The sequence below is a fragment of the Humulus lupulus genome, chromosome 3 (genome assembly GCF_963169125.1).
Source record: "Humulus lupulus chromosome 3, drHumLupu1.1, whole genome shotgun sequence".
In the NCBI taxonomy this organism is placed as follows: domain Eukaryota; kingdom Viridiplantae; phylum Streptophyta; class Magnoliopsida; order Rosales; family Cannabaceae; genus Humulus; species Humulus lupulus.
This window is the reverse complement of record NC_084795.1, coordinates 271,616,478-271,640,645: the sequence shown is the minus strand read 5'-3', so window position 1 is coordinate 271,640,645 and position 24,168 is coordinate 271,616,478. Positions and strand designations below refer to the sequence as shown.

At 41.7% G+C, this 24,168-nt stretch overlaps 1 protein-coding gene across 6 annotated transcripts; it reads left to right on the top strand.

The window, feature by feature from the left end:
- Positions 1 to 322: 322 nt before the first annotated feature.
- LOC133824233 (uncharacterized) lies at positions 323 to 6,910 on the top strand. 6 transcript variants are annotated; one of them, XR_009888505.1, is made up of 5 exons: positions 323 to 636; positions 742 to 815; positions 5,963 to 6,187; positions 6,315 to 6,394; positions 6,566 to 6,910. XR_009888505.1 is itself a non-coding variant. In XM_062257100.1 (3 exons), exons 1-3 carry the CDS (start codon positions 361 to 363, stop codon positions 6,568 to 6,570), a joined length of 327 nt encoding a protein of 108 aa, XP_062113084.1. In that variant the 5' UTR covers positions 323 to 360; the 3' UTR covers positions 6,571 to 6,910. The 6 variants fall into 6 exon arrangements, 1 of the variants encoding a protein (XP_062113084.1); XR_009888506.1 differs by having other exon boundaries at positions 323 to 608; positions 5,963 to 6,394; XR_009888503.1 differs by having other exon boundaries at positions 5,963 to 6,394.
- Positions 6,911 to 24,168: the final 17,258 nt, after the last annotated feature.

The following is a 24,168-nucleotide window of genomic DNA, read 5'->3' as shown; positions in this document are numbered from 1 at the left end:
TACACCAGGGCTGAAAACTAGCCAAGGTAAGTCAGGGCCATGACTAGGGCCTCCAAATTAAACAAAGAAAAAAAACCAATTTTTCAAAAAAAATAAAATCTTATTTTAAAAAAAAAATACCATTTTATATATAATATCACTACAAAAAAATGTCACTTTTGAGGTGCAGAGCAAAAATCCACTTAAGATGTGTAAGGATTTTACCCTTTTATCCCTACACAAATCAACACACAGTTAACAAAAATTACAAGGTCACTTTTGACATTTTCCTTCAATACTTTGACAAATCAGATTTTGACAACGTTAGTTCAAGGATAGCTATCAGTAAACAAAATAGCTAAAGTAATAAAACAAAACCTAATGTTTCTAATTTGTTCTTTTTCAAGAGAAGTGAGCAGCCTTCGAAAATTCCCTAAGAACCCTAGAAACTCAAAATATTGGATCAGAAAAGTAAAAGCAAGTGCAGATCAAAACAATTTAGAGAGAGAGGGAAGGATCAAGACAGTGATTATTGAGGTTCACCACCAAGATTGGGGCTACATCCTCGTCGAGCTCGCCTCAGAGAAGAGCACCATTCCACTATTTCAAGATCAAAGTTACAAAGCCAAGTATGATTCCAAGTCACAATCTTGATTGGTAATCTCTAAATGTTTTTCTCTCTGTTTTTCTTTCTCACTTTCTCTCCGTTTATTCCCAGAAAATTTTCCCCTTGATTCTCTTTTCTTTCTCTTTGAGGTACAGTCTCCAAAAAACCCCAGCAAAACTCTCTCAAATCACAAGCAGAAAAATGTGGACTTCTCTCAAAAAATTACTCCGTAAGTTTTCTCTATCTCTTTCTGATGTGCTGCCCTTTTATTTATATTGCTGGTTTGAGCTGAAATGTTAATTGAAAAACAATTAGGGTAAGTTCTTGAATATACTGAGCTGAGCTGGAAACAAAATATGTAACTGATTATGTTATATTTGTTTGTTGATTCTATTTTCAGGTTAGCTCATGTGGGGATTTAACTTATAATTTCCACCTAAATCCCCATATGAGCTCGCTTTGTAGTGAATGTTCTCTGAGGGTCTTAGCTTAATAGGTTCCTAGGTTATCCTCCATAGTCAACTCCTAGCAAATTCATGCAAAGCTTGAATTTGTGTAGAGTAACTACCTTAGTATCCATATTTGTTGGGTTTTCTTCTGTAGGAACCTTTAGAATAGAGACATGTCCTTCAGTTACCTTATCTCTTATAAAATGGTATTTAATCTCCAAATGTTTGGTCCTGTCATAAAAGACAGGATTTTTACACAAGTGGATACAACTTTGGCTGTCCAAGAACACTGTAGGAGTCTTCTTGTACCCAATTGCTTCTTCTAGCAATCCTCTTAGCCAAAGTGCTCCCTTAATAGCCTCTGTCACTGCTATGTATTCAGATTCAGTTGTAGATAGAGCAACCACAAGTTGTATTTGAACCTTCCAACTTACACAGTTACCTCCAATTAGAAAAAAAATAAGATGAAGTTGATCTCCTGCTGTCTCTGTCCCCTGCATAGTTTGCATCACAGTATCCTTCCAAATTTGTAATTTCATTTTGTCTTCTGTAGATCATACCAACCTTAGTCGTGCCTACTAGGTATCTAAGAGTCCACTTCATAGCCTGCCAATGTTCTTTTCCTGGATTAGCCATATACTTACTGAGTACAATCATAACATGTGCTAAGTCAGGTCGAGTACAGACCATTAGGTACATGTGACAGTCAGAATCCCGTGATCCGTAAGGGGAAAGACCGGGTAAGCTGTGCAATCCCACACCGCCTGGGGAAGGTCAAGTGTAATGATTCTAAGACTGTGTAGGTATGGGACTACACAGTTGAAGATGGCTTAAATGGATTGATGGGTACTACCTATATCAGGAAGGTGCATCTTCTTTTCGGTAGCCCATCACTTGAGAACTCCATGGTTAAGCGTGCTTGGCCTGGAGTAATCTAGGGATGGGTGACCTCCTGGGAAGTTTTCCCTGGAAGTGTGCGAGTGAGGACAAAGCATGCTGGAAAGACTTGTCTTGGTTTGTAGGGCCAGTCTTCATTCCAGAAAGCAGCCATAGTGATGTGGGACGTCACAGTACATAATTGACCCAACTGCATCAGAATATGGTATATTGTTCATGTACTCAATGTCTTCCTTTGAAATTGGACTTTGGTTCTTTGACAGCTGAAACTGATGGGTTATAGGTTGCTTAGTAATCTTAGCATCTTTCATAGCAAACTTATCTAGTATCTTACCAATGTAGTCTTCTTGGCTTAAGAATAACTTCCCTTTGTTTCTGTCTCTCCTTATATGCATCCCCAAAATTTTGGCAACTTTACCCAAATCTTTCATTTCAAATTCAGACTTTAGTAACTCTTTAAGGTTCTCCACTTTAGCCTTTTCCTTGCTAATAATTAGCATGTCATCTACATACAACAGTAGATAGGTAGCTTCCATAACTTGAGTGCCTTTGAAGTACAAACACGTATCATAATAACTTCTAGAAAATCCCTGTTTGATCATAAATGAGCTAAACCTTTTATTCCATTGCCTAGGCGATTGCTTGAGTCCATATAGAGATTTTTCCAGCTTGCACACAAGTTATTCCTGCCCTTTTCTTACAAAACCTCTAGGGTGCTCCACATATATATCTTCCTCCAGCTCCCCATGAAGAAAAGCAGTGGTCACATCCATTTGTTCTACTTCTAGATCAAAATGAGTAGCTAGGGCAAGCATGATCCTTATGGTTTTGTACTTAACTACTGGGGAAAATATTTCAGTGAAGTCTATTTCCTCCTTTTGTGTAAACCCCTTAGCAACTAGTCTTGCTTTAAATCTACATGGTTCTCCTTTATTCTGTCCTTCTTTTAGCTTATACAGCCACTTACAAGCTATTATACTTTTGCCTTTGGGTTTTCGGGTTAGTTTCCAAGTCTGGTTCTTAGCTAGGGATCTCATTTCTTCTTCCATGGTTGTTTTCCACATCATTGCATTTCTGTCCTTAATAGCTTCTTCATAGCTGTTAGGTTCCGTAACATTCATTTCCGTAGCACTCAGAAATGCATATGCCATAACCTTATTCCATGCGTTGAAAATGAATCTCTGTGTAGGTTTAGGTACTCTTTTTGTTCTGCCTCTAGTCAGTTGGTATTCAGACAGGTCTTCTCTATTTTCTTCAGTACTTTGATCAATTTGAGTTTCAGTCAATCCTTCTTGGGTTTGTTCCACCTGACTTGGATTTATCTGTCTTGGTTCAACCTGATTTGCATCAATTTCTAGGTCTGTTTGTTCCACCCGATTTGTGTCATGGTCTTGTGTTGCTTGTACCATCTGAGTTTTATCAATTTGAATTACTGTAGAAGTACCTGCATTGTTAGTATCTGGTGTACCTGCACTAGAGATTATATTAGATAAACAAGGAAAAATATCTTCTTGAAAAATGACATCCCTACTAATTATAGTTTTAAATCCTCCATTTTCCCTTAACCAGATCCTATAACCTTTAACACCTTTCAGGGTATCCTAGAAACACCCATTTTATTGCTCTTGGTTCAAGTTTCCCAATATTTTGATGTGCATAGGCTGCACATCCAAACATTCTCAGATTTGATAAATCTGGAGGTTTTCCTGACCACTTTTCCTCAGGTGTCTTTAACTCTATGGCACTTGAGGGACATCTATTTATCAAGTAAGTTGCTATCATAACAGCCTCTCCCCAAAAACCCTGAGATAAACCAGCGTTAAATAACATGGATCTAGACTTATCTAATTTGGTTCTATTCATACGTTCAGCCACCCCGTTCTGTTGAGGTGTAAGCCTAACTGTTCTGTGCCTTTGTATACCATGATCTCTACAATATTTATCAAAATACTCATTACAGAATTCCAACGCATTATCAGTTCTTAGGACTTTGATGTTTCTGTTTGTTTGGTTTTCTATCAATGTTTTCTAATCCTTAAATTTTTGAAATGCATCACTTTTATTTTTAAGAAGAAAAATCCAAACTTTCCTAGAAAAATCATCAACAATAGACATAAAATAAGAGCAGCCACCATGTGTATTAGTCTTTTCAGCTCCCCATAAATCTGAATGAATATAATCTAATATGCCTTTTGATTTATGAGTTCCAGTTTTGAATTTCAGTCTATGATGTTTTCCTAGAATGCAATATTAACAAAAGTCTACCTTTGTTACCTTATCTTTGCCAAGAAGTTTCTGCTCATGTACAATTTGCAGTCCTTTCTCACTGATGTGTCCAAGCCGCCTATGCCATAGAATAGCTTTGGCATCTTTGGGTGACTTTGCCATTGTGTTATGACATTTAGCAATAGGTTCCCCACATAGGTAGTACAGTCCCTCTACCTTTTGGCCTTTCATGATAACCATTGATCCTTTGCATAGCTTTATCTGTCCATCCTTGATCTTGCTTTCTATTTTCATGTCATCAAGAATACTTAGTGATATCAAATTTCTAGACAAGTTAGGCACATACCTCACTCCTGTGAGTGATCGTATTACTCCATCAAACATTTTGAAGCTTGCAGTACCCAAGCTTCAATTTCACAAGTTTGGTTGTTGCCAAGTATGACTTTTTGTCCATTTGGTTCCCTGAAATCAGTGAGTAAACTTTTATTATTAGTCATGTGAAAAGTAAAACCAAAATCTAGTATCCAGTCATCTCTTAAAGATGATGCAGCCATGTACACTTCTCCACTATCATAACCATCACTATAGTTGGCTAAATGTTGATCTGTTTTCTGAAAGTTGGAGTTTTGCTCTTCTGCCTTGTTTCTATTCTTTCTGTTCAGTAGGTAACAATCCCTTTTAAAATGCCCAGGCTTTCCATAGTGATAGCATCCCTTTTGATCACTTGGACCCTTTGAGCTAGACCTTCCTCTCTCAGAATTATGATTCTGCCCTTCCTATGCCATGGTTTATTCTGATTTGTTCTCCCCCGACTTAGATTCAATTCCCCATGAGAAATTCCCAGTTTCTCATTCTTCATCTCCAAGTCTTTAGACTTGAGGGTAGAAATAACCTCTTCTAGTGTTATCTCTGTTCTGCCATATTTAATGGATGTTTTCACCTCTCAGTATGACTCTGGCAGTGAGTTGAGAATTATAATGGCTTGATTTTCATCACTTAATGCTTCATCTTTCCCTGAGTTTGCTAACTCAATATGCATCCTTAAACAATCATCCAAATTCTGTTCAAGATTCTTTGAATGACTCATCTTGAACCCAAAAATTCTCTCCTTTAATTTTTTTTTTATTGGTGAGTGATTTCTGCTGTAATTGTTCTTCCAATTTCTTCCATATCTTGGCTGGTGTCTCCTCCTTATCCACTAGTCTAATGATAGAATCAGACAAATTGAAAATAATAATTCCAGTGGTTGTTTCCAGATATTCTTCCTGTTGAATCTTTGATGTATTTTCAGGCCACTCAATTGGTTCTTCTAGTACCCAAAGCAGCTTTTGTTGTGCTAACAGAGATCTGATTTTTCTTCTCCAAATCCTGTAGTCACCAGTACCATCAAACATGTCAATGTCCACTTTAATATTACTCATTTTACAGTAATCAAATAAAAATTGAGTTTGAGTTGAGGAAGTTTATGTTGGATTGTCCAATGGGACATCCACAAACCCTTCAAGACCAAGATCTACTCCTTGAGGGTCAATTCCCTCCAGTCTTGCTTTGTTTCTTTGTCAGCAGTGGTTGATTCTTGGAGCCTCCGAAACCTGGCTCTGATACCACTGTAAGGATTTTACCCTTTTATCCCTACACAAATCAACACACAGTTAACAAAAACAACAAGGTCACTTTTCACCTTTTCCTTCAATACTTTGACAAATCAGATTTTGACAACGTTAGTTCAAGGATAGCTATCAGTAAAAAAAATAGCTAAAGTAATAAAACAAAGCCTAATGTTTCTAATGTGTTCTTTTTCCAGAGAAGTGAGCAACCTTCGAAAATTCCCTAAGAACCCTAGAAACTTAAAATATTGGATCAGAAAAGTAAAAGCAAGTGCAGATCAAAACAATTTAGAGAGAGAGGGAAGGATCAAGACAGTGATTATCGAGGTTCACCACCAAGATTGGGGCTACATCCTCGTCGAGCTCACCTCAGAGAAGAGCTCAGCCATTCCACTATTTCAAGATCAAAGTTACAAAGCCAGGTATGATTCCAAGTCACAATCTTGACTAATAATCTCTAAATGTTTTTCTCTCTGTTTTTCTTTCTCACTTTCTCTCAGATTATTCCCAGAAAATTTTCCCCCTGATTTTCTTTTCTTTCTCTCTGAGGTACACTCTCCAAAAAACCCCAGCAAAACTCTCTCAAATCACAAGCAGGAAAATGTGGACTTCTCTAAAAAAATTGCTCCGTAAGTTTTCTCTATCTCTTTCTGATGTGCTGCCCTTTTATTTATACTGCTGGTTTGAGCTGAAATGTTAACTGAAAAACAGTTAGGGTAAGTTCTTGAATATACTGAGCTGAGCTAGAAACAAAATATGTAACTGATTCTGTTATATTTGTTTGTTGATTCTGTTTTCAGGTTAGCTCATGTGGGGATTTAACTTACAAGATGTTTGCATAGCTTGGCAAGTCTTTCTCAGCACCGTTTTGCATTGGCAATTTGACATCTATCTCGGCGCAGCGAGGATACTGGCAAAAGCACTGTTTGCTGGCGTGGAGATTAGACACCGGCTAAAGTACTCATTACTGGTGCATTTATCAGCGTTGGCAATGAATTATATATATATAATTTGTTAATTTATTTAATCTATGTCAGCGCTAAATAAAGCACCGACAAATGATTTTTTATTTTATTTTGATAATTTAATTATTTATAATTGATGTCATTTTAATTTATTTATGAATAAAATTGAATTATGTTCAATTATTACTCAAATAAAAATACATTGAAATAACTTATATTGCATATTAAATTTGAAATATTACAATATACATATAGTTTTATTGTTGGAAGTATTAATCATTCAAATAATAATTAGCTTGTTAGAAATTTTAATAAGTATTGTCGTTATCATCTTCAAGGGCTTGACTTGATTGTCCTCGTTGGGGAGGGATTTGTGGCATTTGAAATCCTGGGACGAGCTAATGCATTTGTTGAAATATGTTCATAAACATCTTGGTTTGTTGCTTGAGGATCTAAACTTTGCCATGAAGTTAAACAACCTCTTCATTATGACTAGAGCTCTAACCAGCTAAACTTGTAGCTCATTTTCCACCAACAGTCTTTTGTCTAAGCAACGAGCCATATGTTCTTTGGTAATGAGACCACTTGCCTAGTACTTATGTCATAATGTTCTGATCACGAGAAACAAAAGCAGGATGCTCGGTGGTAGCCTTGGGAGTCAGTATTGGCTGGGGTTAACGAATATCAACCAACTTATCCTACAAATTGCATAGTTCAAAATAATTATATGAAAAATATATATCCATAGTAAAAAATATATAAAAATAAATTCAAGTTATCACAGTTAAATTGTAACTTATTATTATATAAAAATAATTGAGATATTAGAAACTTACATGAGTTGATTCGGCATATTCATTTCTCCATACTCCATTTTTGTGATCGAGTATTTTAAAAGTGTTTATGACACTTGGTAGCATGCCAGTCTCTAGATTGGCCAATTAAATATTTAATTTTGACTGTAATTAGTATATTATCTTTTTGCACATGTTTAATGTATATACATTACAAATGATATTACAATGTACATGATCATAAACATGGGATATTATTAATTTGGATCGGCATCCTCCAGAAAGTTGCATTTTTGAATGATTGGCCGCATTTTTTTTTAAAATTGACTAAAAAAATCACATTTCAATAAGAATATTAATGAAAATTCTTATACTTTTTATGTAGATAAGTAATTAAATTTGTACCGTATATTCCTTAGTTTTCCAATACGCAACTAAAGCGCCCAATCTTCCTGGGTAACCCCTATGTAAGGTCTTACATTTGCTTGCTCAACACCGAACTATTCAATTGTGTCTTCCAGTAGACTTTCATATCATGTCTCCAATTACGTAATCCCTTCACTATCATTCTCTTAATTTGATCCACAATCCCAACATTTTTGTGTGGATATATAAACAAACTTTGTCTATAATTACTTTAAACATTAAATATATTTGATATAGTAAGATCATTTGAGATTCTAAATAATTGAAATGTAATAAAAAAAGCTTACATCTAATCTATCCAAAATGGAATTGACATATGCTTTGGGCACATCTTTTCAGTTAAGACGTCTTACGTACTTCTACCCAAAAAAATGGTACATGTTATTAAACATCTTGTGATGTTTGCCGACAGACTTGCAAGTGGTTTGATCGAACGAAACAATCAAGTTCAAAACCTTCAACTTTCACAATTCATCGTCAACTACCTTCCCACTGAATCCTTCTCTAGCTGGTGGCTTCTTTTTACCACTACTACTACTATCTGTTGCAAAGCTCGGAATAGACATAATACGTCGACAATTTATATGGAAATTGAATATTTTTCACAAAAATTAATTAATTGAAAAAAAATATTACTAATTTAATTAATAATAAACTTTAAATTAAATAGGAAAAAACATTACAATAATCGTTCAATTTACAGATCATCACCATTATCCAAAATGTAATTGTAATTACTATCACCATCACAATCCACATTCTCTTCACCATAATCCTCATATTTTGTTAGAGTCTTATAAGTCATCTTCATCAACCAAAACATCATCCAAACTTTCATTTTTATTCATAGGAAATACGTCATCGATGTTATGAACGTCAACTTATTCGACATCTTCACGAATATAGTCAATCTTTTCTAATTGTGGAAGCTCTACAACTAATTGAATTCTCGAAGAGTTGTTTTCTTTGAATATTGAAATATCATTATCAGCCTCGTCTGGAAAATCCCAAACATTTCGCGGGATGTACGTGTTTACGAGCTGCCAATCATTACCGTTTTTTATATCGTGGATGCATTAGATCCATTTAGCTTGAGAAGCAAGTATGAATGGTTCATGTTGGTACCACTTAGTTCGTATACAAACACTAGTAAAAAATAGGGTCAATCTCAATCCTACTGTGGCTAGCATCTGTGTCAAACCATTTGCACTTGACAAGTAACACTGTATAAATCATCAAAATTTTCATTTTGATTACTATCATCATTTGGAGGTCATTGAAAGATCCAGTAGGAGTGCAACTAGACTCTTGGAAAGAAGGATCTTGTCTTAATAAATATGCCAGTAGATCCGCCATCTTTTCATGGTTGTTTTATGGAACATCCTCGACCAGTTTAGAAAGAGACTCCCCATGATAATGTGACACATTATAGGATAGTTGGATATCATTTATAAACAAATGCATGTTACTGGCCTCTAAAGTCTGAAACCTATAATTGAGACACATTTCTTGGTCGTACATCGAGTTTCTCCATAAGAGTTAAGGTTAGCTTTAGCAACTCAAACAAACTCATCTACACCATCCTTAAATTCTATCGACCGTCGATTCGCCACCATCAAACTTCTATTGTTCAACATGATTTTCTAAAGAAGAATTAACCACAAATCAAAACCAGGGAAAATGTGTGTGTATCCTAATCGACCTTCTCACTCTATTTCTATAAGGGTAAGAACATATCTCATTCATATTTGATGCATACATATAGTGTGGTCTACCCTCATAATATTGTTCATTTATGTAAAAATAATTAGCAGCAAATTAAGCAACTAGTTCCTTTTGGCGAAACAGGGGGTAACATGGTAAGTTGTCAACTCTATCTCATTCTCTCTCTGAGTATCTCCATACCAATTGATAAACCATAGCCATTTTGTGTATATTTTCTATATTGTTATACCAGCCACGTGTATAGTTTTCTTTGGCTTGGATGTACATATTTATATTTTATTGTAATAAAAAAATACAACATAATACAACTATGAATATTCTCTCCTAAATTCATTTCCTCTCTTCATGGTATCGGAGCCACCGATGGCCTCTTGACCTACTATTTCTTCTTCCTCCTCACCAGCGGTCACCAACACGGCACCAGCTCCCTTCACTCCATATGCCTTACCCAATTCTTCTTCCTCTACAAACTCTTCCTTCCCCTCTTTCACTCAAGCTCTTACTGTGAAATTAGATGATACCAATTTTCTTGTCTGGAAAAATCAACTTCTGAATATTGTGCTTGCTCATGGTCTCGAGGAGTTCTTGGATGGCTCTCGATCTTGCCCAGCAAAATACTCCATCGATGACCCTCCTCAGCTCAATCTGGAATACACACAGTGGCAGAGCTGGTTATATGCCTCATTGAGCGAGAGTAATCTTGTTCAAATCATCACCTATACTACGACACAATAGAACTGGGAAGCATTGGAGGAGATCTATATTTCAGCCTCATTGTCTTAGATCTCAAAGCTTCGTACTTCTCTGCGAACACTCAAAAAGGGAAACTACAAGAAAAATTGGTTTTAGGGGCGACAATATCAAGGGCAACAGGTTGGCAGTCGCCCCTAATATTCTTACACGTCGCCCCTGATATATATCATTTTTGGCAGCTACTCTAAATATTAGGGGCGACATGTGTCGCCCTAATATTCTGACAAAACGTCCCTGATAAGAATAATTTTGACACATGTTCTAATATTAGGGGCGACACGTGTCGCCCCTAATATTTCCATTTTTGACACATGTTCTAATATTAGGGGCAACATGTGTCGCCCCTAATGTTCTGACACATCGCCCCTGATAAGATTAATTTTGACACATGTTCTAATAGTAAGGGCGCATGTGTCGCCCCTAATATTTCCATTTTTGACACATGTTCTAATATTAGGGGTGACATGTGTCGCCCCTAGTGTTCTAACACATCGCCTCTGATAAGAATAATTTTGACACATGTTCTAATATTAGGGGCGACACATGTCGCCCCTAATATTGTTAAAATAACCTAACCCCTCCCAGCCGCGCCTCTTCTCCTTCACTCATTTCACTCTGAAATTTTTCAGCCGCCCCTCTTCCCTCCCTTTCCATACCCTCTCCAACCCCATCAGCCGAACCACCATCAGCCACCCCATCATCATCCTTGTCTCCCAACCCCAGGCCGAACCACCATCATCCTTCTCCCAACCTCTGGTTGAACCACCATCAGCGAAAACCTCCAAGACCCAAGACCCAGGCCGAACCACCATCAGTGAACCTCCGACCTGTCCGACACAACCCCAAGACCCAGGCCGAACCTCCGACCTTGCTCCCTCGTGGCTCGGACTCCCTCTCGTCTCTCTCTCCAGACGGTGGGCCACAACACAGGTTACCTCTCGGCTTTTATATATATTTTTATATATATGTATAATATATAAATAAAACTAACCCATTCTATATATATATATAGAACCTCTATTTGATTGTTGAAGAACCTCTGTGTTTGATTGTAGAAGAAAACAAGAGAAGGAAGTGTTTTGAGGGTTCGGTGCAAGAATAGCCTATACAAAAATAACGTAAGTCCGAACCTACTTTGAGTTAATTTTTCTCTTAGATTCTGAGTTCTAAATTCATGTCAAATGGTCTTGTTGTGTTCATAGTGTTTTGTACTAAGTTGGGAAGAAGAAAGAACACACCAAGAACCGGCCAAAGTAAGAGTTATATATTCATAGATTTCCTTCGTAGTTTATGGTTCTGTTTTTTATTTTTTTTTTCATTTTCGTTGCTTAGACTTGGCTAAAATTATGGGCTGTTTGGTGTAACTTAAATCACTATGTTGAGACTAGAAACACTCATTAGGGTGTTGCAGATGGTTTAATATAATAGGGCTAGAAGTTTGATGTGTTTGGTGATGGTTGATGCTTGGTAGGGGTGGTTAGGAGTCTTGGCTCCATGGCCGACGGTGGAGGGGAGGAGAGGCCGGTGGTGGTGATGGGGTGGTTGTGGTGGCCGAGAGGATGGCTATGGTGGTGTAGAGGAGAAGCCTTGAGTGCCTTGTTGATGAACCATTGGGTCGGGCAAAACGTGAGGGAGAGGCCAAAGGTATGTGTGAAGATGGTGACCATGGGTGGTCACGTGTGCATGTGGTCAATGTGTTCAAATGGTTACAAATGGTCACAGATTTGTAACCAAAAGGAGCAAAATGGTAGTTGGTTCCAAAAATTTAGAATTTTGTCGTGGGGTGATTAGTGGTGAAAAATGCATATTTATTGATTTTAATGACCAAAATAAATTAAGTTTAACTAATATTTTGGTTGATTTTGTGTAGAAATTGAAGGAGTATCTCTTGGAAATTCGGTCACTGGGGTATAATATAATTTTGTGGCATCAAGGTATTTATTTTTTAATTATGTTATTGGTTTAATTAATATAATTAGGCTATTTAGGATTTTTACCCCCCGAACTATTACCACTACCGTATCGTGCCCCCTAATTTTTTCAGGTCGTTAAAAATTCCCCCCGAAATATTCACAGTAATGTAAAGAAGGACTTCCGTTAACTTTCAACACATGTGGCTAACGAAAGGCTGACATGGCTCTTTACATGCTGATGTGTCTTGGCCATGTCAGCGCTATGTGTGTAATTTTATTGTTTCTAAATATGGTTTTATTTTTTTTAATGTATAAAAAAGGTTTTAATTTATTAATTCTATTTTTTAGTGTTCAATTCATTAATTTTTAATATGATTATAGATTTTTTAACTTAAAATTACACACATGGCGCTGACATGGCCAAGACACATCAGTATGTAAAGAGTCATGTCAGCCTTTTGTTAGCCACATGTATTGAAAGTTAACGGAAGTCCTTATTTACATTACTGTGAATATTTCGGGGGGAATTTTTAACGGCCTGAAAAAATTAGGGGGCACGATACGGTAGTGGTAATAGTTCGGGGGTAAAAATCCTAAATAGCCATATAATTAATATGTGAATGTGTGTATAAAGTAAGATGTGTTTAGTGATATATTTATATATGTGTATAAAATTGTAGCATGTGTTAGTTGTTACACCCAGATTTCGAGCTATGTTAATTATGACCTCGAAATTTGGATTCGCAAATCAGTGGACTCATAAGGTTGGAAACATGCTCCAGGATTGCATGTCGATCTTGCAGGATATAGACGACCTCGAGTATGGTGACCTCGAAGTACTCATGATCTCGGAAGATAGCTCCGGGAACACACTCATCTTCAGGGATGACTTCAGATCAGGGGTCCCGAGCTCGACGCACGTACGATCTCGAAAATCATGTGGCCTCGGGAGATGTTTCTAGCTCGATAGATGACGGGAAACCTGGGAGGCTAAAGCCTTGGAGATACGCGATAACCACCTTGAATATCTACAAGTGTTATTAATATGAGATGTAATCCTCATTTATTATTGTAAATCCCCTAGAATCGTGGGATATTATTTGGTCAGTTATACGTCTCCTGGTCTTCAGGGGACGTTTCCTTTTATATCTGATTATAGGCATTTAAAGCCATAAATGTTATTTATACAAAAAGGGTAACTACTCAAAATATGTGGGATAGTATTCTTTAGCCTTCTCTATAAATAGAGAAGCCATGCACCATTGTAAAGGACCGAAATTCTGATCCTTGAGAGAAAACTCTGGAGAATTCATTCTTGAAGAATTCCTAGAGATAATCTTGAGTTTAATAACAAAGACTCGTGGCCTAGGCAGATTTAATTGCTGAACCACGTAAAAATCGTGTGTTTACATTGTTTCATTTCAATTGGCCATTTTCAGTTATTGTTTACGTGCTCTTCTTTCACTGTTTGACGAAAAACGGCGCCAACAGTTTGGTGCTTTCATTGAGAGCCTTAAGCGTTCATCCCTGAAAAAGTCATGGCCGCAAACAATCAGAACATCCCTGATGAAAACTACCCAAGGCGTTCTGGAAAACAACCAATGGTGAACCCGGATGCTGAGGAGAGGAGTGGGTCCTCTGATTCCCAGGGACCACCGCCTCCGCCAAGGGATGAGGATATGTACTACAATCCCGAACGTTACATTCCTATTGTAGAACTAGAAAACCGACAGTTGAAACAGCTGTTGGCAGAGGCCAACAAACGGAATGAGGAGTTGACTAGGATAGCCGCAGAGGCACAGGTGGCTCAGCCCCCGCCTCCGCGCGAAAACCAAGTCCCTCCTCCAAGGGACGTGCATGTTCCTCCCCGGAGGCCCCGTGGACGTCCACGAAAGGATGCTGCCACAAGGAGGCCAACTCAACCTTCGGCGCCAGCAGAACCATCTGCTCCTCCTAGGCCTCAAAGGAGTACCCGAGCTCAGGTCCCGCCTAACCCACCTGTGGAAGTGCCTGCAGGAACTGAGAATAACCGAACCCCTGCAGAGGCTCGGACTCAGGTACCTGGTAGCGCACCGAATGCGACTGACCCGTCTCGGGCAAATTCAGGACCCTCTAGGCCGCGACAAGGGTGGCAGCCACCGTCGCCTATACGGTTCCCTCCGTCACTCATAAGGTATCCTTCGCTGCCCCGCAGAAACGCTCAACCTGCTCGAAACCAGGATCAAGGGCGTGCAGGAAATGGACAAGGGAACAGGGAGACTTTCCAGGAACAGAGAGGCGCTCCATCTGAGAAAAGTCAGACGTCTCGGTCTCGCACCGCGGAGACGAGGCGACATGGAAAGAATCCATCTCGAAATAACCACGCAATGAGTTTTACCAGTGAAGATTCCGGAGATACCAGGTCGATCAGTAAGCATGACCGAGGTCATAAGAATACTGGGAGTCGCAAGAATCATCCCGACCTGCGCAATCATCTGAATCAGAGTTGGGGGAATGGAGATCAAACAAATCCGGACCTGAGGGATCGCTTGAATAGGCGTAGAGATCCCTCGCGGAGACGCGAGCCTGGAATTACGATAAATGACAGTCAATTCCAGACAGCACCTCCTACTGACCCAGTCCAAGAAAGAATCGATCAGCTCGAAATAGCCTTTAGGCTTTTGAAGAATGAGCGGGGAAATGGTCGATACGAGGACTCTGATGAGGAGCTCGAGCCGTTTGCTCCCCATATTTCTGACACTCAATTCCCTCAAGGGTTTCGCATTCCTCACGTCCCTACATTTGAAGGAAAGACCGACCCGTGTAGTCACCTGAGCACGTTCAACACGATCATGAGAGCCAGTAACGTGGGTTACGAGCTCAGGTGCATGTTGTTTCCAACATCATTGGCAGGTCCTGCCAAAAGTTGGTTCGAAAAGTACAAGAGACACTCGATAACCTCATGGGAGCAGTTGTCAAAAGACTTTAAGAAGCAGTTCAGAGCAATGGTAGGGGTCAGACCAGAAGCATCCACCTTAACTAATGTCCGGCAGCAACCGGATGAAACATTGAAGAGTTACTTGACAAGATTTAATCTGGAAGTAGCCCGAGCTCGGGATGTGGATGACAGTGGACACCTCATGGCTATCCGAGCTGGCGTATTACCGGGAAGTGCCCTTTGGGAAGATATGCAAGGGAAACCGGTAAGGTCGATAACCGAGTTTAACAGATGAGTGCAGAGGTTTGTCAATGTAGAGGAAGCGAGGTCGACGCTCAAAGCGACCTCCCGGTCCGAAACTACAACGATAAACATCAACTCTGCCTCAACCTCGGCGGACCCAGCGGCATCAAAGCCTGCCTCGGAGAACCCATCCAAGAGGAAAAAGAACGAAGGAAGTAATCCTGAAGCTGAGGGAGGAAAGAAAAAGAAAGGAGAGAGGTATTTCTCTGTGTATAAAGTGCACACCGAGCTCAACGAGTCTCGGGAAAACATATACCTGGCTAATGAAAACCAGGTCCCCTTTAGGCGTCCGTACCCAATGAGAAATCAAAAGTCCAAGAGGGATTCTAGTAAGTATTGCCGGTTCCACAGAGACACTAGACACACAACTGATGAATGTCGACAACTGAAGGACGAGATCGAAGGGTTGATCTCGAGAGGTTACTTCCGGCAGTATGTAAAAAACCAGAATTCTGGTCAGACGGCCGCAAGCCAGAAAGTAGCCGCGCCTCCGACGACACAAAATAATAACTCTCGATCTCGGGAAGAGGACAGCCCCCCCCGATAGATGGAGAGGACGTAATAACCATCTCTGGAGGGCCTCATCTCGCAGGAGGAGGCAGGAATGCCCAAAAGAGATATGTTAACGAGCTTAAGACAGGGGACGGGTCTCCTTATGAACCCGAACCTAGGGCACCTAAAAGTCAGAGGGTTGAATCACAACCCATAACCTTCACTGAGGAGGACGCCTCCCATGTTCAGTTCCCACATCATGATCCGCTGGTTATTACTCTTCAGCTCGCCAACAAAAGAGTCTGCCGAGTTCTCATAGATAATGGGAGCTCAGTCAACATCCTTTACAAAGCAACCCTCGAGAAAATGGGACTTTTCCTTCGCGACCTGAAGGCATGTGCAACTACTTTGTACGACTTTTCAGGAGAAGGAACTGCCTGCATGGGATCCATTGAGCTCCCCGTGACCCTGGGAGACTATCCAGTCTCGGTGACCAAGATAATGGAGTTCGTAGTGGTAGACTTGCCATCTGCCTACAATGTGCTGCTCGGGAGACCCGCCCTGGTCGGGCTGGGGGAAGTTTCATCAGTAAGGCATCTGGCCCTTAAGTTCCCGACTCCTTGCGGAGTCGGAACATTAAAAGGGGACCAGCTGGCAGGGAGAGAGTGCTATAGCATCTCTTTGAGAAAGAAGCAAACGAGCGCTCAGGCACTCGTTATCATACACAATAAAGATGGAACGGTCTTAGAAATCGACGAGGAGATTGATCCGAGGATTGAGGAGAAAATTGACCTCGAACCTCTAGAGGAGCTCGAAGAAATTTAGCTCGAGGAAGCTGAACCCTTGAGAAAGGTGAAGGTCGGGAAACACCTCCCAGATGAGACAAAATAGCAATTAATTTGCTTCCTGAAGAAAAACCAGGATGTCTTCGCATGGTCGCATTCCGACATGGTGGGGATAAGCCCGAATGTAGCAAGCCATGCTCTAAATATAGACAAAAATTTTCCCCCAAAGCAACAAAAGCAAAGGTAGCTGGACGAAAATAGGAAGAAAGCACTGAAGAAGGAGGTTGACAGGTTAAAGGCAAACCATTTCATTAGGGACGCCTTTTACCCTGACTGGGTAGCCAATCTGGTGTTGGTCCCAAAGCCCAATGGGACGTGGAGAACTTGTATTGACTACTCAGATCTCAACAAAGCTTGCCCAAAAGATTGTTTTCCATTACCAAGGATTGACCAGCTCGTGGATGCCACAGCAGGGCATGGCCTGATGTCGTTCATGGATGCCTATTCTGGATACAACCAGATTCCCATGCACGCCCCAGACCAAGAACATACGAGCTTCATTACGGATAAATGGCTATATTGTTATAATGTCATGCCATTCGGGCTCAAGAATGTTGGAGCCACATACCAGCGGCTCGTAAACATGATGTTTTCGGAACAAATTGGGAACAACATGGAGGTTTATGTTGATGACGTGCTTGTTAAGTCTCAACTTAACAAGAACCATGTTGATGACCTCGAAGAGTGCTTCGGCGTGCTCAAGAAGTATAACATGAAGCTAAACCCTCAGAAGTGCACTTTTGGGGTATCTTCGGGAAAGTTTATGGGCTTTATTGTAAACTCTCGAGGAATCGAGGCTAACCCCGACAAGATCAAGGCCCTAATTGATATGCCCTCACCTCGAAGGCATAAGGATGTCCAAAGTCTGACTGGCAGGATGGCAGCCCTAAGCAAATTCATCTCGAAATCTACAGATCGTGGTCTTCCATTTTTCAACTTATTGAGAGGAGGTAAGAAGTTTGAATGGACGGAGGAATGTGAGCTGGCCTTTCAGGAGCTCAAAAAGCACCTTGCGGAACCACCCATCCTGTCAAAGCCTGAAACGGGAGAAATACTGTACCTATACCTTTCAACTACCGAACACGCAATAAGCGCAGTGCTCGTCCGAGAAGAAGAGGGGGTGCAGAGACCCGTTTACTACATCAGTAAAAGATTACTGGGGGCAGAGTCAAGATATACATTGATGGAAAAACTCGCGCTCAGTCTAATTCATTCATCTCGGAAGCTCTGCCCCTACTTTCAGGCACATCCCATCCATGTGCTGACTGATCAACCACTTAGACAAGTCCTATCTAAACCAGAAGCTTCAGGTCGACTTCTTAAATGGGCTGTTGAGCTCGGACAGTTCGAGATCACTTACCACCTGAGAACGACCATTAAAGCACAGGCATTGGCAGACTGTATAGTGGAATGTACGGGTATAGCCGACGATGAGGTAATAACCACAGCCCACGAGCTGTGGAAACTCTACGTCGACGGCTCGTCAAATGAAAATGGAGCAGGGGCAGGGGTCATTTTGGTTACCCCCGCAGGAAGCAGATTTCATTCCACCCTAAGATTTGACTTTAAAGCATCGAATAACGAGGCCGAATACGAGGCTTTACTCGCGGGACTTCGTATAGCTAACGAGCTCAAAGCTAAAGCTATACATTGCTACAGTGACTCCCAACTTGTGGTTAATCAAATCTTGGGAGAATATCAGGCTCGTGGCACGAGAATGGCAGCTTATTTGGAAAAGGCAAAATCCGCGTTAGAGTGCTTCGAATTCTATAGAATCGAACAGGTTCCCCGCGAGAAGAACTCGAATGCAGATGCCTTAGCTCGACTCGCCACGTCCCTCGAAAACGAAGAGCTAAATGTTGTGCCCGTAGAACATCTATCGGCACCTAGCATTAACGAGCCAGAAGAGAAAGATGTGTGTATGATCGAAACGGAGCCGACCTGGATGACCCCCATAGTTGATTATCTCGAAAACGGAGTTCTTCCAAAAGATCGGAGCCAAGCTCGAAAGTTGATGTATCAACTTCCCCGTTACACAATTATGGATGGAAGGCTATACCGAAGGGGATATTCCATGTCGTTACTCAGGTGCGTAACCCCTCCCGAAGCTAAGAAAATCATTAAAGAGATCCATGAAGGATTCTGCGGAGATCACACCGGAGGGCATAGCCTATCCAAGAAGATAATACGCCAGGGATATTTCTAGCCAACCATTAAAACGGATTCTTTCGATCATATGAAGAAATGCGACAAATGCCAGAGATTCGCCACGATACCCCGAGCCCCACCATCCGAGCTGACCATGTTGACATCCCCATGGCCTTTTGCAGTATGGGGCATCGACCTCATAGGCTCTCTCCCGACTGGAAAAGGCGGAGTAAAATATGCTGTAGTCGCCGTAGATTACTTCACAAAATGGACGGAGGCTGAACCATTGGCGACCATAACTTCGAAAAAGATCCTTGATTTCGTGGTAAAAAACATCGTATGCCGATACGGAGTACCGAGGAAGATCGTATCCGATAACGGAACCCAGTTCGATTGCGATTTGTTCACCAACTTTTGTGAAATGAACGTCATAATAAAGAGTTTTTCATCAGTGGCTCACCCTCAAGCGAATGGTTAGGTCGAAGCCGTTAACAAAACTCTCAAGAGTTCACTAAAGAAAAAGTTGGAGGAAGCAAAGGGACGATGGCCCGAGGAATTGCCTCAAGTCCTTTGGGGGTATAGGACCACAGCTCGGGCATCAACAGGACATACCCCGTTCTCTCTAGCATACGGCTGCGAGGAAATGTTGCCTATCGAGGTCGAAATCCCAACGATCCGAACTCAAATTTACGATCAGAATTCAAATCACACTCAGCTCCAAGAAACCCTAGACTTGATCGAAGAAAAAAGAGAAGAGGCTCAGCTGAGAAATGCCGATTACCAGCAATGCACTATCAGATATTTCAACAAGAGGGTTCGAGATCGAAAGTTCGGAATGGGAGATCTGGTGTTGAGGCGCGTATTCTTAGCAACCCGAGATCCAGCAGCTGGAGTGCTCGCGCCGAACTGGGAAGGACCATACCAGATAGAGTCAGTAATCCGACCTGGCGTATACAAACTTGCGAGATTGGACGGGAGCCTAGTACCGCGAGCATGGAATGGCGAACACCTTAGACCTTACTATCAGTAGTATAGGAAGTGTGCTGCCTGTAACCATGATTTTCTATATGTATTAGCTTGTCTGTTTTTGAATTCCATCAAATAAAAGATCTATTTTGTTCAATATGTAATCTCTTTTTATTTTTTTTTTATTTTTGCAATCTCTCTTAATTTAATAACCTATGGTCACACTCATAGGATATTAAGGGGGCATCATTGGTATATATACCATCAACTTAAAAAATAAAAAAATATATACAAAGTATTTGGATATAACCAAGTACGCGAGTTTAGATAGTTTGGACATAACTGAATTATCAAAAACACAAAGTATTTGGATATAACCAAGTACGCGAGTTTAGATAGTTCGGACATAACCGAATTATCAAAAACATAAAGTATTTGGATGTAACCAAGTACGCGAGCCTAGATAGTTCGAACATAACCGAATTATCAAAAAGTATTTGGATATAACCAAGTACGCGAGCTTAGATAGTTCGGACATAACCGAATTATCAAAAACATCAAGTATTTGGGTGTAACTAAATACGCGAGCTTAGATAGTTCGGACATAACCGAACCATAAAAAACCTAAAACATTTGGAGTTAACTAGATGTGCAAACTTAACAGGTTTGGAACAAACCGGCCAAAAAATTGATCGATGATAAGTAGGAGCCTAAACCTATTTCGAGATAAGTCGAGATCGAGGCTGGAATATCTTAAAGAAAAATAGTTTCGAACTCTTAACCTCGGAACAAAAACTGAGGATGAGGAAAAGTGACTAAACAAAAAAGATATAACCAAATCGTATACGTTACATACCATATAAGTACTTCCGGGTTCATGGTTAAAGTAATATCCGACCTTGATAAATAATGAGGTCGGAAGCGGATAATTCGAACAAACTATGCATGAATGCATCAAGTTTCGAGCCTAAAATCCAAACTATGTTTGTATGAATAAATAAACATAACTGATTCATCAACAAAAAATGTGAAAAATATTTCGAGCCAAGAAATGTAAAGCATGTAAAAGAATAGTTAAAGAAATTGTATTAGCCCCGTGGGCATAAATTAAAATAATTACAAAATAGGGGGATGCAGCCCCATTAAATGATCTCCCCGAGGTCAGATTTAAGGAAGAGGAGTCTCCTTGGCCTTCTCAGCCTCAACAGCACCAGAGTTATCAGGATGAATAGCATGACTATCCTCCTGGGCCCCCTCCGAAGTGGCCTCCTCAACAGTTTTTTCCTTCTCGAGCTGGGCAGCTTCTTCCTCCTCGAGCCGAGCATTCCACCTCTCAAGAAAAGTCTCCTCGTGAGGGCCTAAGAAGCTGGTGTCCAGATCTTCATTGTAGGCCCACATCCGGTACATGGCCGAGTCGACCGCCTTATCTTTCTTCTCTTTGTACTCGGCAAGGAGACGAGCTTTTGCATCCTCCATGATGTCGAAGGTGGCGGCCTTATCCTCCTCGAGCTTCTTATTGGTCTCCCGAAGCTGGGCGATCTCTTTTTTATGCTCCTCAAGCTCGGCCTTCATACCCTCACGCTCCTTAACTCCCGCCTCGAGTTTCGCATTCGCTGCCTTCAGATCATCGCTCGCCTTGAGGTGAAGATCTTTTGCCTCTTGAGCATGAGTCTTGCTCGAATGGATCTGATGGTTTAACTGGTAATTGAGCTGAACAGTGAAGGCAAGAGCCTGAAAAGGAAATAAACCATCATTAGCTCCAGGTCAGTATGATTACAGGTAGAAAATGAAGGAGTATAGAAGAATACCTACCACGGCGGTATGCTCGATACTCTTCTCATAGAGAGCAGTGCAGTCTCGGGTATCATTTAGGCACTGCCACTGGGGAGCTTCGAGGCTGCCATAGCTCTGGCCGATCCGGGACATGACATCCGAGACCAGCGTGGATCCATGGGACCCAGCAGCATTGTCCACCGCATATGCATCCATATGGGTGGAGATTGAGAGCTTCTGAACTCGGGAAGCAGAAGGCCTTTTGGAAAGCGGAGCAGAGGATGGTTGACCCACCACAAGAGGTTGGGGCCCAACCATGATGGGAGCACCAACCAGCATAGTCGGTGCAACTGCAGAGGCAACGGCCTGCAAGGATGGCGCCGTCGTGGAAGTTCCGGCCTGAGTAGTCGATGTAGCAACAGAGCTCGAAACCGGCGGAGCAGGGGGAGGTGTTTTCTTGGACCTTTTAGAGCCTTTGCCCGGCTGGTCGGTCTTCAGCGACCCCGCCCTAGGGCGTTTGCTCCTCTTGGCACCAGCGGTGTCGATGAGGGTGTCAAGGTCGGAGTCCATCTCGCCTGCACAAGTCACAACACGGTGAGTAAAGTGAAGCACACAAGTTGTTTCAGTATCACAGATATAGAGTGATGATAGAAGAAACCTAACTGGAACTCTCCCCCGAGCTCGAGCTTGGGGACCATGAAATTCCCCCGTCTTCAGAGGAGGCGGGGGGAGTTCCTTCCTTATAAGTAGGTGATAACCTCGAGAGGTCCCTATAATCATTGGTCCCATATTGCACTTCTATCCCATTCCACACCTCGTCCATGGTGTACATGGTGTCGTATTTCCCGACCCCACTATCAAACCTATGGACACAGTCATCTACCCAACTCCATATGTAGAAGTGGTATCTATCCTGTGGGCACGAGACTAACCTATTGGGCCTGTGTTTTAGTAAAGTGGGGGACCACATTCTCGAAGTAGGGAGGACTTTACCTTCATCTGAATCCGAGCTCGAAGCCTCGTCATTGGCCTCATTCCCAGATCGCGGACTCCTTAGGCGAACTGGGAGTGAAGGCCTCATTTCTCTCCTCGGAGGAAGGGCGCCTGTGGGCAGCGGCACCTCCTCCCAGTGTTCATATTTTTTATTGGACCAGTCAGAGGTTGACTGGCCCTCTCCCAACAGCCCGCAAGCTCGGAGCCTGCCCTCATGTAATAGGTACGAGAGAGACCTCCTGCCATAAGGGAGTTGGAGCAAGGCCTCTCTGTGCCCCTTCATTGCTTCATCAGGGGTGGGACGCTGAAAATTAGCTGAAAGGCGAAACACATTTCAGCCAAATATGGATTTAAGAACTAAAGTTTCGAGCACAGACATAAGGGTAACGAGAATACTTACGAATCCGCCTGAACGAATAATGTCGAGACGGGGACAGACCATCTGTCCAGAAGAAGGCTCTTTTGAAATCAGGCGGGTGGTTGGGAAGATCCCCAAAAACCTTCGTCTCCTTGGGGTAGCTCGAGAGGAAGTAAAAGCCATCCCCTCCCCGAGCTTGGGAGGGGTTACTTTTTAAACAAAAGAGATATAAAATCTCTTGAGGTGAAGGTCCTATCCACCCCAGGTCGTGGTACAAGGACCTCAGGGCAGACAGCACCCTGTACGAATTGGTGTTGAGTTGGAACGGAGCCAACCCAACGAAATTAGTAAAGTCTTTGAAAAAATACTTCAAGGGCAGCAGTGCTCCTGCCCTCATGTGCTCTTGGCTCCATGCCGCATATTTCACTATGGCGTCACGGCCGCCAGGGGCGAAGCAGCTCCGTTCTTGACCAGTCGGAGCTCGACACTTCAAGGTGCCTGACAAACCAAGGCCATGGAAAGCCAGGATTTCAGTTATTTGGCTGGTTGTGGTAACCGTGCTCCAGTAGAACTCGGCCTTGAACATCTCTCTCCTCGGCTGTGAGGAGGAAGGTTCCCCCATTAATGAAAATTTGAGCTCTCCGGGGGGGGTATGCGACAGTAACCTTTAAAGCAGGATCGAGAGGAATCGGCCTAGGGCCTGAATTAGATTCCGGATAGATGGCTTCCCAAAGAACTCTCCTCTTCCCCTCGATGACTTCGTCTATTTGACGGTGGTAATGAGCTCGAATGTCCTCTTGCTCGCGCGCAAGCTCGTATTCTCTTATCCGACGTTGATTCCGGGCGAACAGCGATTCTGGGCTCGGAGAGTTTGGCTCGTAAGGGATTGCCTGCGATGACCCCCACCGTCTTTCCAGATTCTGTGACATCTAACGAGAAAGAAAAATGGTGAGGGCCATGCATACAAGAATCACGAGCTCGATGGAATGAGCTCGGAGATTTAGGAACGAAACAAACTAAATATTAAGACCC